This window comes from Apteryx mantelli, chromosome 23, assembly GCF_036417845.1.
Source record: "Apteryx mantelli isolate bAptMan1 chromosome 23, bAptMan1.hap1, whole genome shotgun sequence".
NCBI classification, from domain to species: domain Eukaryota; kingdom Metazoa; phylum Chordata; class Aves; order Apterygiformes; family Apterygidae; genus Apteryx; species Apteryx mantelli.
In genome coordinates, this window is record NC_090000.1 from 2155407 (window position 1) to 2170920 (window position 15514).

General features: G+C 42.3%; 1 protein-coding gene across 1 annotated transcript in view; it reads right to left on the reverse strand.

Annotated features, from left to right (window-relative positions):
- The window catches only part of NCAM1 (neural cell adhesion molecule 1), a 161941-nt gene that overhangs the window by 68583 nt on the left and 77844 nt on the right, over nt 1-15514 (reverse strand). Inside the window, exons 2-3 of the mRNA XM_067310090.1 lie at nt 1925-1999; nt 118-336 (exon numbers count right to left, since the gene is read on the reverse strand). Of these exons, the coding sequence (XP_067166191.1) occupies nt 118-336; nt 1925-1999 (294 nt within the window). The remainder of the gene's footprint in view (nt 1-117; nt 337-1924; nt 2000-15514) is intronic.

Here is a 15514-nt window from a genome sequence, read left to right on the forward strand (position 1 = left end):
ACCCTTTTCCCTCCTATTTGGAAATAGTGTTTTCTAGGAAAATAAAGTGGTTGCCTCAATAATCTTGCCTCATACATGTGTGAGGCAGACCAGAAAGTCTCAGAGTTGCTCTCTTACGGAAAATTTTCACATTGACGGTGGCCTCAGAGTCTCCCTCCTCCACGCTGCTGACAACACACTTGTAGATGCCAGCATCATCGATGTTGGCATTGTAGATGGTGAGGGTGGAAGAAAAGTCATCATTCCGCACCACCGAGATGCGCTGTTGGTTGGGCGTCAGCTTCTCACCATTAGGGGAAAACCAGGAGATGTCTTTGTATTTGGCTTCTCCTGCCACTAGGGACAAGAAAAGAAAACAAAGCACATTGAACTGGGTTCCCAGTACATCTGCACAGAGAGAATCAAATACAACCAGTAGCGCTATGCAGAAGGCTAGGCCAGGGGAAGGGCTTCCAGCACCTGAGAAGCAAACAATGAAAATTCTCTCTCACAGCAAGGTAATGGTCAGCTGCTCTCCTGCAAAAATGATTAGGCTGGTTTTACAGTCTAGGAGGGGAACAGTCCCTATTTCAGCCCAGAATGGCCTTCTATGCATCCTAGGATCTACATCCCAGCTCCTCCACTGTACAGAACATCTTGAGAAATAAGAAACTTTTCCTCCTTCAGTTCCATCATTTTTTTCAATAAATAACCCTACTTGCAACCTGTGCTACCTTGCATACCAAGATGGTGAAATTGCTGTAGCAGCAGCTCTGGCATTGATCAGCTTAAACCTGATGCTGCAAATAAGAATTGGTGCTAAGTGATTCCTGGCTCTCTCTTGCAACTCGCATCTCTGCATTCCCCAATGTGCCTTTGTTATTTAGGACAAATTCCTCTTATTGGAGGGGATTTAACTGATCCCACAGTTCTCTGAATCAGAGTGTCACCACAACAGCACTCACTCAAAGTGCACTTTCATTTTCAAAGCACTGACGTTAACAGATTACACTGCATCTGAGCTTTCCTGGATCAGACAACCTCATTAGTCTCAGTTGATACGCTCCTGAGGAACAGTGGTCCTCTGAAAGCACTTTGCTCCCACCAACTTATTACAGCACCAGTTTGCTCTGTGTCATGCTCTGGGATGCTATCATGTCTGTGTCCCATCCTCCCATTAGAAACCAGGCCAGCTGCTTTCAGGAGAACCCTGAAGAGTGTATGATGATGCTGACCTGGAAAATGACATAAAATTGTAGGATCCACATTGGGGCACATGGAATGAATCAGCACTGCACTGCATTGTGCAGGAAGACAGAGTTGGTGGAGCAAACAGTAAACTGTGGGTGGAGCAAACAATGAACTGTGTCATGGGAAATGCAGGTTTTCAGAAGCATTAAAATCCTTAGCCACAGTGGTGACTATTTTCAGGACACACCTGACACCCAGCATCTTAGCTCCCCTTACTGCTGTTAACAACTGATTAGAGAAAATATTTGGCAAAACCCACGCTTAATTCTAAATTCCAAAGATCAAGAACCTATGGAAAGATGCAAGGTGCCGCTGTTGAGGACACTGCTCAAGTTTAGAGATAGCACTTCAGCACGTGTTCTTCATTTAAAAAGCTGTTGGCTGGAGCTGCTTTCTACTGCCAACTCTCAAGGGAGTTTGCATTTACTGTCCCCAATAAACAGTATGTGTTGCCTTTGCTATTCAGTCTGATAAAATGAAAGGGAAAGAGAGAAAAACAACTGGAGAGAAACTACAGGAGAGAAAAACAACTGGAAAAACTGTGTTCTATGCCTTGGCTCACATAACTTTGTGATCAAGCAAGAAATTCTGCAGCTATACCCAGCACTAGAGCTTTTATCCCAGACTTAAAACATTGACTGGCCTTCCCAGCAAACCTGGATGAAGATACCTGATGCCAGAAACGATCTCTCACCTTGACATAAGAAGAACTTGGATTCTCCAACGCTGATCTCACCCTGACTTGGAACAATATCCACTTGTAGAGAGACTGGAAAAGAAATGAGCACACAGAAGAGGGTTAGACAACAAGAGCCGTCTCCAGTAAAAAAGCTTCACCAACCTTTCAGCCCATGTGGCTCCTTCTACTCATCCCATAGAAGAGTGTAAGGTTAAGTGTTCTTGGCTTCATACTCATTGCTCTTGATCAGTATCTGAGTGTTCATTGCCACAGATCCCTGAGGGCCCAAAGGAACTTGCTAACATTTACTTAGGGTCACTTCCAAACCATTAGAAAACTACACAGAATGACACAGAAAGGGCTGATTTACTTGGAAATCTCTACCACACTGCAACACAAAATGGGGAGGGCAGGCACACCAGAATATCAAGCAGCCTGTAAGGACACCTTTGAATGTAAACTGGAACAGGCTCAAAGACATGTTCTGGCAGTACTGCATGCAAGCTATTTTTGCTTTGGTGACTTTTTTTGCTCTGCATGATATTATATTCATATCAGTCCCATTTACCAACCACCACAAATCTACAGTGGGAGCTGCTGGCATACTCTGGGTCCTTGGCAGCACCCTGTCAGGCAGAAACCTGGTTCAAGTAGCCAACAAATCCAAGATGTTTATGGCAGCCAAAGCATTCTTGGATTAGGAAAGAGATTTCCTCCAGGTTATATTGACAAGGACTATGGGGACAAGGTTGTTAGTGATTTTGGCCTTCACAGTATCAGCTAAGACTTGTTTCCGAGGCCATCCAGGTACATTTCGCCTAACTCCATCCTACTGCAGGGACCAAAACATTAGCAATATTTTGATCTTTGTCCTCCCATAGGATATCAATTCTGTGGCTCTTATGTTAGGCTTTTTATTCCCCCCCCCCTTTTTTTTTTTTTAATAACAAACCAAAGGTGGTTGGGGATGAGAGATGATGTGAATGTTCCACAGACCTTTCTGAATTGAGCACCTATTAAATGCTTGCCTGTAATTGAAGGAGTCTGGAGCTAGTGAAAGAAGCTTTACCTTCTATGCTCCCCACAAACAAACCCAGCCCAGTCTCAAAAGAACCATTTAAAAATAATACAAGTTAGAACATACTTGCATAGAGAATATTTGAGGATCATGTTGCTGCAAGAAATCAAAATGGTCCCTAGACCTTTTAAATCTCCCTTTGGAGATCTGTATTTCACTCACATGTCTTGTCTGAGGTTACTCTCTTACCTTCCTGTTTTCAGTGAAGTACAACCTTTTAGCTCCTGCATTCAGCCTGTTTTATTTCTGTGTAATCTAATTCCTTCCAACTATACTACTTTAATATAACTCGCTCCCAAGCAAAACTGCAAGTACAAAGAACCAAACATAATCAAAAGCTAAATCTTTATCAGATTCAGTGCAGTGAGAACTAAATAGTCAACTTCTACAAGCTCAATTTTTCCTGTTCTTCCTCTTTTTCTATAAATCCTTCTGAATTTTACATCCTGAATCAAATTATTGGCTGCTCTTCCTGGGAAGGTCTCTGCTGCAGGGAATGAGTGCAAAGGTATTACAAAGAGATCTTTATGTCTGAAATATGGACCACTGAACTCCTTCAGACCAGATTTCTGCTTTGCAGCACTACCTAAAGAGGTTCACCCTTCTGCTTTACAACGGAACTAGATTCAAGCACGGCCACCGTCACAAACTCAATGAATGTCACTCGGCAGCAGCTGCAGCAGTGTGCAGAGATACAGTTACCCCAGAATGACATGACAGCCATTTCCAATATGAACACTCTGGAAGCTGGGGGCATCAGCAGAAGACAGTTTTTAATAAATAAATATGTAATTTGGGACCTTTTTAAGGGGTTTTCAAATTATCAGTTGAACTGTCTTTTAGATCTTATCTTCAGAATCTGAGTGATGGCTCCTGTTTAGAAATGAAATTTACAGAACCAAGAATCCTCAGTATCACCCAAGCGAAAACAATTTACTAAAGAACATCTAGTGAATAGTTAATTGTCTGTTAAAGTTTAGAGGCTCCAATAATTTCTGCTGCAAAAGCTTTCTCACCTTCTCTCAGAAGGTCAAAAAGACACAAAGGCCAACGTTGACAACAGGAGCCTAAAGTCAGATTTCTGAATCTATATTTAGGTATCTAAATGAAAAGTTGGACTTTCAAGAGCAAACAACCTCTCTAAGCTGCTTTCTGAAAAGCAGGTTAAGTCTCCTATCTTGACACCTTAGCACAATTTAGGAGCTTAGCTTTGGAGTCCCATTACTGAAAAATCTAGATTTTTTTCTTTTCTTTTTAAGGAAATGAAATTCACTAGCCTCACTGGAAACCAAAAGCAAAAAATTAAAAAGGCCGAATTTGCTGAAACAATCCTGTTTTAGTACATTAAGATGAGAATCAAGATTCAAATCAAAGCATGTTAAAAAGCCAAGGAAAAAAGGTAACCAGATTTCTGGCCCGTGTTTTGTATAGTCCAGCATGACTGCATATTTTCCCAATTGAATTACACTAGGACTATACAAGCAAGAAAGGAAATCATACTTCCCCATTTTTGTGTTTTATATGCAATCAGCTTTCCACAGAAGATATCCAAGGACACCCTATGCCCTTTTTTCCCCAGCAACCTTTACAGCCTTCATATAGGCATAAATTAGGATCCATTATGCATAAACTGTAATTGGATTCTGGCTTCTCTCCAGCTAAAGCCTCATGCTGCAGCAGCTCTGTGGTCTAAAAAGACCAGGCCAAGTAAGAATTTCAGGAGGCCAGAACTAATGGGCTTCACTCCTAAACTGCAGCCATTAGCTCGCAGAAAACAATCATCTTAATGGAACTATTCCTGTATCTTGTGTAGCCAGAGCACTTCTCACCACCTCTTCTGCAAAGGCTTTGTCTGTCACCCTCAGTGTTTTCATGCTGTGGTGCCCGTGCCCTTCTCCCAGAGCAGCTAACTTTACTGCCAGACCAGAGAGACATTAGTTTTGGCTGCCAACTACACTTCTCTAAAAAATAAAATAAAATAAAATGACACTGCTTCAGAAATGAACAACTTATGCCAAATGCATCATTCCTTAATGTACTTTGGAAACAGACTCCTGTGCTCTGGCATTCAGATGTTAAGTACACAGATATACATAGAAGGAAGGACCACTGCCTGCCACCACGGAGGGGGGAGAAGAGTACACACTCCAGTACAGACTGTGGGTATGACAAGGTGGGTGAGCGCATTTCTTTGGCCAATAACCACTCTGACACAGCACTTCTCTTTCTTTAAAGGGCCATGAACAAATTCATAACTATTAATTGGAGCAGTGGAGCTCCACAAAGGATAAAATAGTCTATGGTCCAGTTCACTTTCTACTTTTACTCTCGCCAGTTTTTAGCAAGGTAGACTGATAAATAAATCATTTGAAAAGAGTGCGATACAACAGTAAAGAAAAACAATCCAGTCAAGAATACAGTGAAGATGCATTTGAAACCAGAGCTTGCGAGTTCCCATATCCCAGATCTGGCTAATATTTGCATGTTCTATGTGGATTATAAGACACTCTTCTGAGCTGTGCACTTTCTATCAACTGAGAACACACCAAAGTTGTGACTGGATTCCCCCACAGCACTGCCTTGGAATACCAGACCAGCTCTCAGGGAGGGCTTTTAGCCTAGTCATCAGCTTGCTTTCTACTCAGTGAAGTACTGCTAGCAAACAGTGGGGTGCTGGTAAAATGGTTCTGACTTGCTTTCCTCGAAGCTAGTCTGAGATCTAATATAAATCCACAGCTCTCTTCTGCCACCCTACAAGACACAATGTATCAACGGACTGCTTCTACACTTTCCAGAACTGCTGCAAGCTGGGAAGGCAGTGGCAAGGGGCTGGTGTTATTACTGTCTTTCATTCCATTTGCAGGTTTTTTCTGTTACAGCTAGAAATGAGGGGAAAAGCGCTTTATGAAGAGCATTGAACTTTTCATCACCCCAAAATTCAGTTTTACATCCGTCCTCTACCCTGCCTTACATTCTTTTCGATCCATGTTTGTGCTGCAGTAGGTATAATTGCTTGCACCATGAACCTGCTTGTCAGATTCATGGAAATAGCGTACTGTAAACACAGCCAAAAAGGCTAAGGCAAGAGTTCAGAGCTGGAGGCAACACAGTCCAGTTCTCAACATTTTCCTGTATTTTTCAAAGGGCTCAAGTCTTTCTGTGCATTTAAGTAAGGGACAGGTTTGCAAGAGATTGTAATGTAGAAACTGCTGTTAGGACACAGAAAGGGAAAACATTTTGGAGTTCTAGAGAACAAAAGGAAAGACATCCTTGTTTATGTCTCCTTTAGTCAGTGTTGCTAAGAGGCCAAGAATTTTCCCCCAGCTCCCCCCCCTCCCAAAAGCTCCATCAGCTGCAAAGTTATCATTAAATCTTCTAATTACTGGCATAAGGAGTGGCAATTTTGGAAAGCTTATGCACAGGGCCACAAATTACATCACCAATAATCCCTCTGTATGTTAGTCCAGGCCCTTCCACCATGACAGGACAGAGGTGGAGAGGAAACCTTCTGCTATTATTATTAACACTTGGAAATACACTTGTCAAACCTAGCAAGCACCATGACACAGGAAATGAGCTCTAGTGAGTGAAGTAGGAACCAGAGAGCAAATACTAACAAACTCACTTCACACCATGTTTCAATTTCTTTAATCTAAAACTGGAAACAAGGTGTTGAAATAACTTTTGAAAGAATCAGGTAACTTGGAAGCACACTGTGTATGCTGTGACTTGTCTTTAAGGATACTGCTGAAACAAATAGCATTATTAATATATCTGCATCACTGGCACCTTAAAGCCTAGTTAATCCCCTTTACAAGGAAATATCAACCTTAGAAATCTTCTCATCAAACAGTGGACACTTCTTGCTAATCAGACTTCATGAGCAGAGTTGAACAGGCTACATGACACAAATCTCTGACACAAGCAGAAAATTGATGTGATTGCTGCCTCCTTTACTGAACAGAGTAATTTCATTATTGTCTTTTTCATCCACTAGCAAATCTATATGCACTGTAACATACTGTCTCATCATATTCAAAGCACATCATCTGTGTGTGCAGCATATAACACAATGGGGACGCACCTCAAGCACATCTTTTCTAGGGGCTCAACAATAGACAGTATTTCACCTGCATCTGTGCCCCTTTACATGTTCAAACATTTTTATTTATGGTTCCCACTGTTTGAAGAAAACCAGCAGAATTCAGGGTTCTACTGTATATTAGGAAAGTGGACTGATTTAGAAGGTGCCCATGGGTAGCTGTGTGGCAAATCATGTGCTGTAAGCTTACACCCTAACAGTACTTTGCTCACATGCCAGTGCTTCTGGGTCACTATCACGCTGCTGGGACTACCTGCATGTTCCTATTTTAAGGAGCTCTGCCTTATCATCTCCTCTAATACCCCTTTACTTCCTTCAAAGGACAAGCTGGGGGGGAAGAGGAATTGAAAGAAGCTCTCCTCAAACACTTATTCAAAGAGAGAAAGTGCTGACACACATGAATCCACTCCCTTTACACTTTATTTACCTTATCCCAGAAAAACTGCCCCAAACCAGTGTCATTCTTATAAACAAACTGCTGCTGTCAGAAGCACTGATTTGGCCTTTAAAAATGTCAGTCTCTTGCTGAATGCTGCTATTAAATAGTGACAACTTGACAACAAAGTCACTGGTGGATGGTGCTATAGTATTAAGTGGCTGGGGAAATAGTGCAGCATACTAGTGGCAGTGCTGGGCTGGCCCAGTCTTCTTTCAATCTCTGTGTTTTCTTGCAGTGCCAGCTCTCTGTAGGAGTCAAAATAACGGACTGGATAGGCTGTGGGTCTGCTGCAGTCTGAAAACCGCCCTGGCTTTTGTTCTGTGTGTTTGCAAAAAATATTGAGGCTTTCTCCTACAAATTGAGTTAATAAAGGGCTGGGAAGGAGAAACCCTGGGGATGAGATTAGGCACCCAAGAGCTCAGCTGTGTTTGCCCAGAAGCCTTCAGTCAGGAAAGCCAAAGACAGCATGTGGAAATTAGGTATCATCTGAGAAGCAACGTTCCTCTGAATTATTAATGTCAACCTCATCTGCACTCTTGATTCTACACCAGGGAGAATTCAACCCTAATTGTTCACTGACAAAGGCAGGTTGAAACAGTTTGCTGGCATCATAACCTGGATGAACAGGTTATGATGAACTATGCATTAAATTACACAAATAATTGTTCCCTACCTGCCAAGCTTTATTGCTTACTGTATGATCAGGCTAACAAACCCAGCCCTGCAATGGATTATAATCACTAGTTAATCATTATTTTTGCTTTGCAGTTCAGGGAAAGGGAGACTGTTTTTTCCACTTTTCGTTTAATAGACACTGTGAGCCTATTTGTATTCTGCTTTCAAGTTCAAGCAATAAAGGCCTTTTTAGCATCACATAATAACTGCATTAAAAGGCCTCTTCATAATCACACAATAACACTTTTTATAGCTCTGCCCTCCCCCGTATCTTTCATCTGATTACAAAGGTCCCCAGTCCCCAAATAATGCTGAATAATTCCACTTTGATTTAAAAAAAAATCCCACTAACGCAACTTCATGTTCATTTGTGGTTAAATATAATTAGTTTTGCATTTCAACAAAAGAAATGAGCTCAAATTACCCCATGATTTTGGTAAGAGGCAGGGAGCATGCCTCCCTGCTGGGCTAAGACTAAGGCTAGCACAGCAGGCTTTACCTGCTAAGTAAATAACATGCCACTTCAAGTGGAGGGAAGTGTGTTAATTGCTGGGTATTGGCTCCATAGGTCTAAATTCACAATGACTCAAGTGAAATGGTGTATATATGAACTGCAGTGGGTTGTAGTCACCCTTTCACAAAGGTGGGAAAGCTAGTTATGCACACTGCTCTAGTAAACCTATCTGGGGCCATCCAAATGGAGGGTCCGAGAATACGAAATATTCCTAATGACAGATTTGCATCAATGCAAAATTACTATGGGGTTACTTCCATCACACTTCCTTAGGACAAATACGCATTCACCCCATCACATCTCTACTTTCTCAAAAAGCTATGACTCCTTTAGCCTTCCACTCCTTTGCCAATGGCCCTCAAGGTTCAGATTTGAACTTCTGAACTAAATAAGCACCTAAATCCTTTCGACCTGACATCACGAACTGGCATCATTTTCAGCACATGCTACATGGCAAATCTTCTAAGTTTGCCTGCAGCTGAAAGAACTGGCCAGGAACTCATAGCATGAGGCACGTGCACGTGAGAGGTAGTCTGCCCTTCTCTATTTCACACCAGATTTCGCTGGAAAATTTTCATACATTTGTACTTGCTTTTGGAAAAGATGCAAGCCCTCCAGGTTCAGGACAGCCAATCTCAAGCAGAGACAGGAGGCACCAGCAGCAACCTGGAACCTGGCTAGGCCAGTTTCTGCAAAATTTTTCATCCTCCTCTTACAGAACTTGTTTGCCTGTCTTTGAGGCAAAATACTGGGCTGAAGGGCATAGGTCTGGCTACTCTGTTTTATCCATCTGTCAGCACTGTCATGTAAGAATTTGTCCATGGGCTTGGGAAAAAAACAAAACGAACTGGAAATTACTCTTTGGTGGTATCTGTAGACCACTAATCTCTGCAACAAACACTGACAGATTCGCCAAGTTTTTTTTTTTTTTTTTCTTTCTCTCTATTAACCTTAAAAATACCACCTGTTGAACACATAATCCAGCTTAAGGGTGGTGAAAAAAGGGGAAAGAATCATCTCAGCTTCCCTGTTCATGTTCACTCTACTAACTTCCCATTCTTCAGCATAATAGTAGTACAGACAGAAACACTTACTGACTCACAGCTGATTCCTACCTGATCTGAAATGTCTCTGCTTCATTAACATTTCAAGTCTCACATTAAGCCAGGGATGGGCTTCAGTTCACCCAAAGCTCACTCTCAATACATGCTGAGGGCTGGGTTTTCAGAGCTCACTGCTTGCCTGACACTTTTCTCCACCCTGTGACAAATACTGTGAGAATACAAACCCTGGACACTCCAGACATCTTTCAAATTTCAACACATGCAACTTCTAAGTCACTCTGACCAATGCAGGAATGGACAATCAGGCCATGGCAGAATCACAAAACACTTACGCTGTAGGTGCAATCATCCCCTTGAGCTTGACATACAAGATTTTACACACAAGCACACACACAGGGATGGGCTTCCCTACTTCTCTCCTGTATTGCTATCCATTATTTTTGCTCAGTAGGCTAGTCACAGACCCAACATGGGGGTCTCCACACTGCTCTACAGGAGCCAGGCAGACGTCCAGCAGGATCTTTTCTACACAGTCGCAATGCACTCGGGCTGCTCCTGGTCTCCCCCATTGGAGGCATCTCTGCATTGTCCTGTTATGCTCTCTCTGGTCCTATTTGATTGTTCCATCCAAACTGGGAATAATCTGGCTAACGGACTTTGTTTCTAGGCAGACACTTGGCATTCTTTACCCATTTTAGTCTAAGCAATCAGGCAATTTTATAACATTCAATCGCATTGCATTGTTAAGTACACTATAGTTCTGACAGGAGGGCATGCAGACTCCTCCACAGCAATCAGTGGGAGCTTGACAAGAATCTGGGAGCAGAGCTGTGTTAGAGACACCAAGCAGTTAAGAACTCCAAGCTATTCCACAAGTCCCTCAGCTAGAAAAGTCATCTTTCCCCTTGTATGACAGCTCAACACAGGAACAATATCCCTTAATTCACAGTCCTTGAAGAAACACAGTATAACTCAGCTAAGCTTTGAGACTTCAGACTAAGATACTTCTTGTCTCTGGAGCTCCTCCTGAGTGTGTGTTTGGGCAGGGGGGGGGGGGGGGAAAGGAGTGAGGGGTAGTTTTTGGCTGATGAGGAAAATACCACAGGAATGGGTGAAAAAAGAAAAATGAATTTTGAAGTTGGCAATGAAACCCCAGCTATGTCCACAGCCAGACCCAGGAAAATCTCTGAACTGAGACAGTGTTCACAATGCAATGGCTTAAGTGATCAAAGTTCTGTGGGGCTTGAGGCAGGGGTGGGAGGATATAGTACGTCATCATCAGATGCCCTCAAAGCAAAACAATGCACACAGCATTCATTAACTCAATACGTCTCTCAGCAGAGAAGCAGGGTACTTGCTGTAGTGACAAACACATTTTTCATACCACTTCTGATATCTCACAGTGAGCAGTGACCAAGTGCTCTCTGTACGGCAAGCTGAGTGTACAACTTCAAATGACTGCAAATTGCAGGGTGACAGCACAGCTAACCAAAGACATCCTTTTTGCACTCAATGATATCTAATTCTCTTACGTCCCTCTGAAAAATGCCCACTTCCTAGGTATAAATTAAGAGCCCATTCTGACACTAAGTTGGAGATGAATTTGACTCTTTTAGGACTCAGTGCTGACCGCATCTGTCCTTCTTTCATACCATAAAGTCACCTGAATTGGGCCAACCCTTGCGACTCCAGTGTTTCAGAAGAGCAGGCACATCTGAAAGCTTGCTCAAAGGTCAGCATATTCCTAACATGTTTTCTAGCTCCTGCCAGCAGATTTATGACCTATTGCATCTGCGTGGTGCTTCCACAAGCTCTTCTGTTATCAGGACAGTCTCGAACGACAAAGGCAGAGTAACACCAGCCCCTAAAGAGAAACCAACAAAAGAAAAGAAAAACAGGATGCCAATCACTGAAAAAGGGGCACAATTCAAACCTTCATACAATCTGAGTACAGTCTCCAAGTGCTGTCTTAGGTATAGAATACTGATTCCTTCAGCAGATAAGTTTCTGGGATGAGAATCCTGTTGACTTCACAAGAAGAACCTGATAGTTTGGCTGGTCCAAACTCAAGAGTAGTGCAGGTATAGCTGGTTAGGGGGAAAGGAAAAGCCAGTTCTAAAAACAGCTGGGGTAGATATGTAACATCACAAGAGAGAGATTTCCATCCCATTCATACCACAGCTGCAAACAGATTTGTCAGAGCAGGCTGGGTTGGTACCAACAACCCCCCTGAAACAAGCAGCTCTGAATTTCAGAAGTGCACCTCTGTATTGGCAAGCAGTGTCCCAACCACAGGAAGAGCTGTAACACTGTGCTCGAGGTATTACATGTTCAGGACCTGATCAGGACAGAAGACGAGGCAGGCTCTGACAAACACTGAAACAAGACAGTAGTAGCCCCAATCTACCTTCCTGGCTTAATGTTAGACATGAGTACCATAAGATAGAGGGGAAAAAAAAGCTGGTCACTCTAGAACCACATGACCATATCTCCGCACCTCCACCAACAGAGTCAACGTGAAGAAAGCCACTTCACACTCAGAGCTGTGAGCCTGCCTGGCCACTGAGATGGTGAACCGAAGTATTAGTGAGAACATAATCCTGCCACGTCAGACCCTAGTTCCACAGATGCTGGCTCTGTGAACATCACAGCACAAACCCAGAACTAGCCTTGCTTTTTCCTTCAGTGAGTTGTAGCTCAAACATGCTCTTGCAACAAGTTACCTCATAAATGGCCTGTCATTTTATCCGGGATGAATAAGCATCCTCTGGACATGGTGAGAGAGAAAGGATGGATTTCCCTTATTGTTCTCCAATACTGCTCACTGTGCCAGCAACTCACTAGAATAGTGCACACAGGGAGCAATAAGGTTTCTTTTCCTCCTCCTTTCCATGTATGAATAGCCAACTCAGTTGCTTATTATTTCTGTGCTCCCACACCAATGTTGCAGTCAGCTCCGAAAGATTAAGCTGTCTTCACAGTGACAAGACAGGAGAACTTCCCTTGTACAAGCAAGAAGGAAAGTAAGAACAAAGACAGAAGTGACAGCTTTGGGAAGGAGGAGGGGAGGGTAAGGTATGTTTAGCCATGTTTCCAATGATTCTGGGCTCTTGCACTAGTATGGGGGCTGAGAGCAACTCTACCTCCTGTCCTTCACAAGGCAGAGAACAGCTTAAAACCAAGCGCATAGCAACTAGAAGCAAATTTAACATGGCATCATGCCTGGCACAGCAATTATTTGCCTTTTTATTCTGTACACTGCAACTATCCTGCAGAAGAAACAGAACTTCATTCAAGCACAGCTTTTGAGGAGCAGAAGTCCGTAGCCTCCATAAATACTGCATTTTTTTTCCAGTTTCACTTGGAAAACACTTGCATACAAATGTATACAGCCTCTTGAGAAAGGAGACCAAAGACAGAAAACCACATCTTTAATGCATAAAACAGTTCCAACTTCTAAACACCTGGCTCTTACACATGGCTTCAGGCTACTGGATTCAAGATGAAAAACAACACATTCTAATAGTCAGTTAGCTTACAAGTGGGCAAATATATTACAGATGCTCTCCACAAGCAGCATCTTTCCCTGTTGCACAGACTAAATCCAGAACTGTTTTTTTCTGTTGTTTTTTCCAGCAGCCAGCATCACATGGTACTGGAAAACAGAAAAGCTTATTCACAGTGAAAGAAGACAGACATGAAATTCCTATGAAATGATTTAGCACAATTTGAAGGACAAAATAAAATACACTTCTTTCAGCCTGCAGAACAACTGTAATCCAACAGATGTGAAAAAGGTAATGCTCTTGAGCTCAAAGAAAAGGTATACCTAACATCAGAGAAGTGTTTCACTTCTTGCTTTAGACCTCACTTGAGCCCATGACTGATTCCTGTGCTGTGAGAAAGAAGCAAGGTGACAGCATATGGTGAGAATTCAGATATCTGTACGATACTTCCATGTTCTTACCAATGCTCAAAAACTGAAGGAGGAGAAACAGATGCTGTGTTTCCCTGCCAAGGTATTCTCTGCTTTCCTTAGCAGTATTTATCTGCCTCTTCATAGTGTTCTAGGGCTAAGTACATTACAAACATTGGGGGGTGCTCCCAATGCTACCGTAATGGCACCTTCGAGATATTAGATAAATAGGAATCAAGCAACATCATCTATAATATGGAAGAGCAGCAAGGAGTTAAAAAAAGAAAAAAGGAAGAGCTACGTGAAATGGAAAGAAAAAGGAGGAAAACAAGAAAAAAAATAGTAAGAGTATATCTACTACAAGGCGTAAAACTTTAAACAGAAAAAGGAAAGGGGAAGGCAGATATCCTACTAAACATATGATCATCTCAGGTACTCCAGCAGTAACGGTCATTTAAGATCCTTGACAGACAGCTACCTATACCAATAGTCAAAAGCATTTCATCTACCTGTTTACCTTTTAAGTCCCATTAATAGTTGAGCTTCCCATTTCTTAATGCTCTTTCTGAAGTGCAATGCTTCTGACTCTTTGCATACAGTTGGTCAACTTGGACAGTATTTTCCTCTGAGGTTACAGGTTTTTCAGCAGTAGCAGGAAACCAGTCTCCTAGCATCACTTCCATCACCGGCAGTAAAAGCATGTTTCTTTCTCCCAGAACTAACAATCAGCCCTGAAGAGAACCAAGATCTGTTGTACCCAGCAACTCCCTGAAAGTCCAGGCTAGCTACAAACAGCAGTTACTTAGAGTGCTATTAATTCACAGCATGAAGGAACTTTGACTAATACCAGAAGAGCAAATAAACAAGTATCACTGAACACAATACCAACATGGTTTCAAAGAAATTCTTGTGTGAGATTAGTACCTTGCTACCATTTCTGCCTTTGAAAACCTAACATCTACTCTTCACAAAAAATTGAAAGGAACAGAGATGTCATAAATATACAGATAATATATGAATACGTAAGGAGAGAGGGACAGAGAGTATTGTCTATGGTCAGATTTAGATGATTCAAATTTCTGGACTATCCACAACTCCAGCTAATCTCACATCAAGCATGCGGCAGCTTCTTTATAGGAGCTGCAATATGCTAGCAGCTAATATTCCACCTCTTCTTGCTTGAATCTAGTGCAACCACCTGCAACAGCAAAAGCAACAATTTTCCTTTCTGTCATTGACATGGGATGACTGTTACAGCAAAGCAAGCGGTTATTCACAAGATGTACACCATTTACTGCCACTACAGCGTAAGAGGAACCACAGCAAAACAGCCTTACTTTAAATAAACTGGAGAGATTAGGGCTAGGTTAGGAGAATACAGCTGGGGACCCACATACAAAACAATTTGCCTCTCTGAACAGATGTGTTAGCAAGCAGCTTCGACCTCCAATAGTTGTACAGAACTTTTAAAGGGGTAATTAAGCTCTGGAGTTTTCCTTCCCAGCTGTCAGTCACAGGGAAATTAACTCAAATACGGAGCCATTTGCTGGTTACATTTTTTGACTGGGGGTGAGATAAAGAACACTGCAAAAGAAGATGATATTTTCAGAGAAGATATTTTCACATCCCACAGCTATGCCTATGTGATCAGCTTCTTCATTTTTGAGCCACAGAGGAAAATATCCCTGAACCCTTCTAAAAATGGACCCAGGCCATAAATCTGAGAGTCACATCAATTGCTTCCATGACAGCAAGCACAGAACACCACATTGCCTCTGCCAAATCTTTGCCATAGATCCTGCTTTTACTCCTACAGA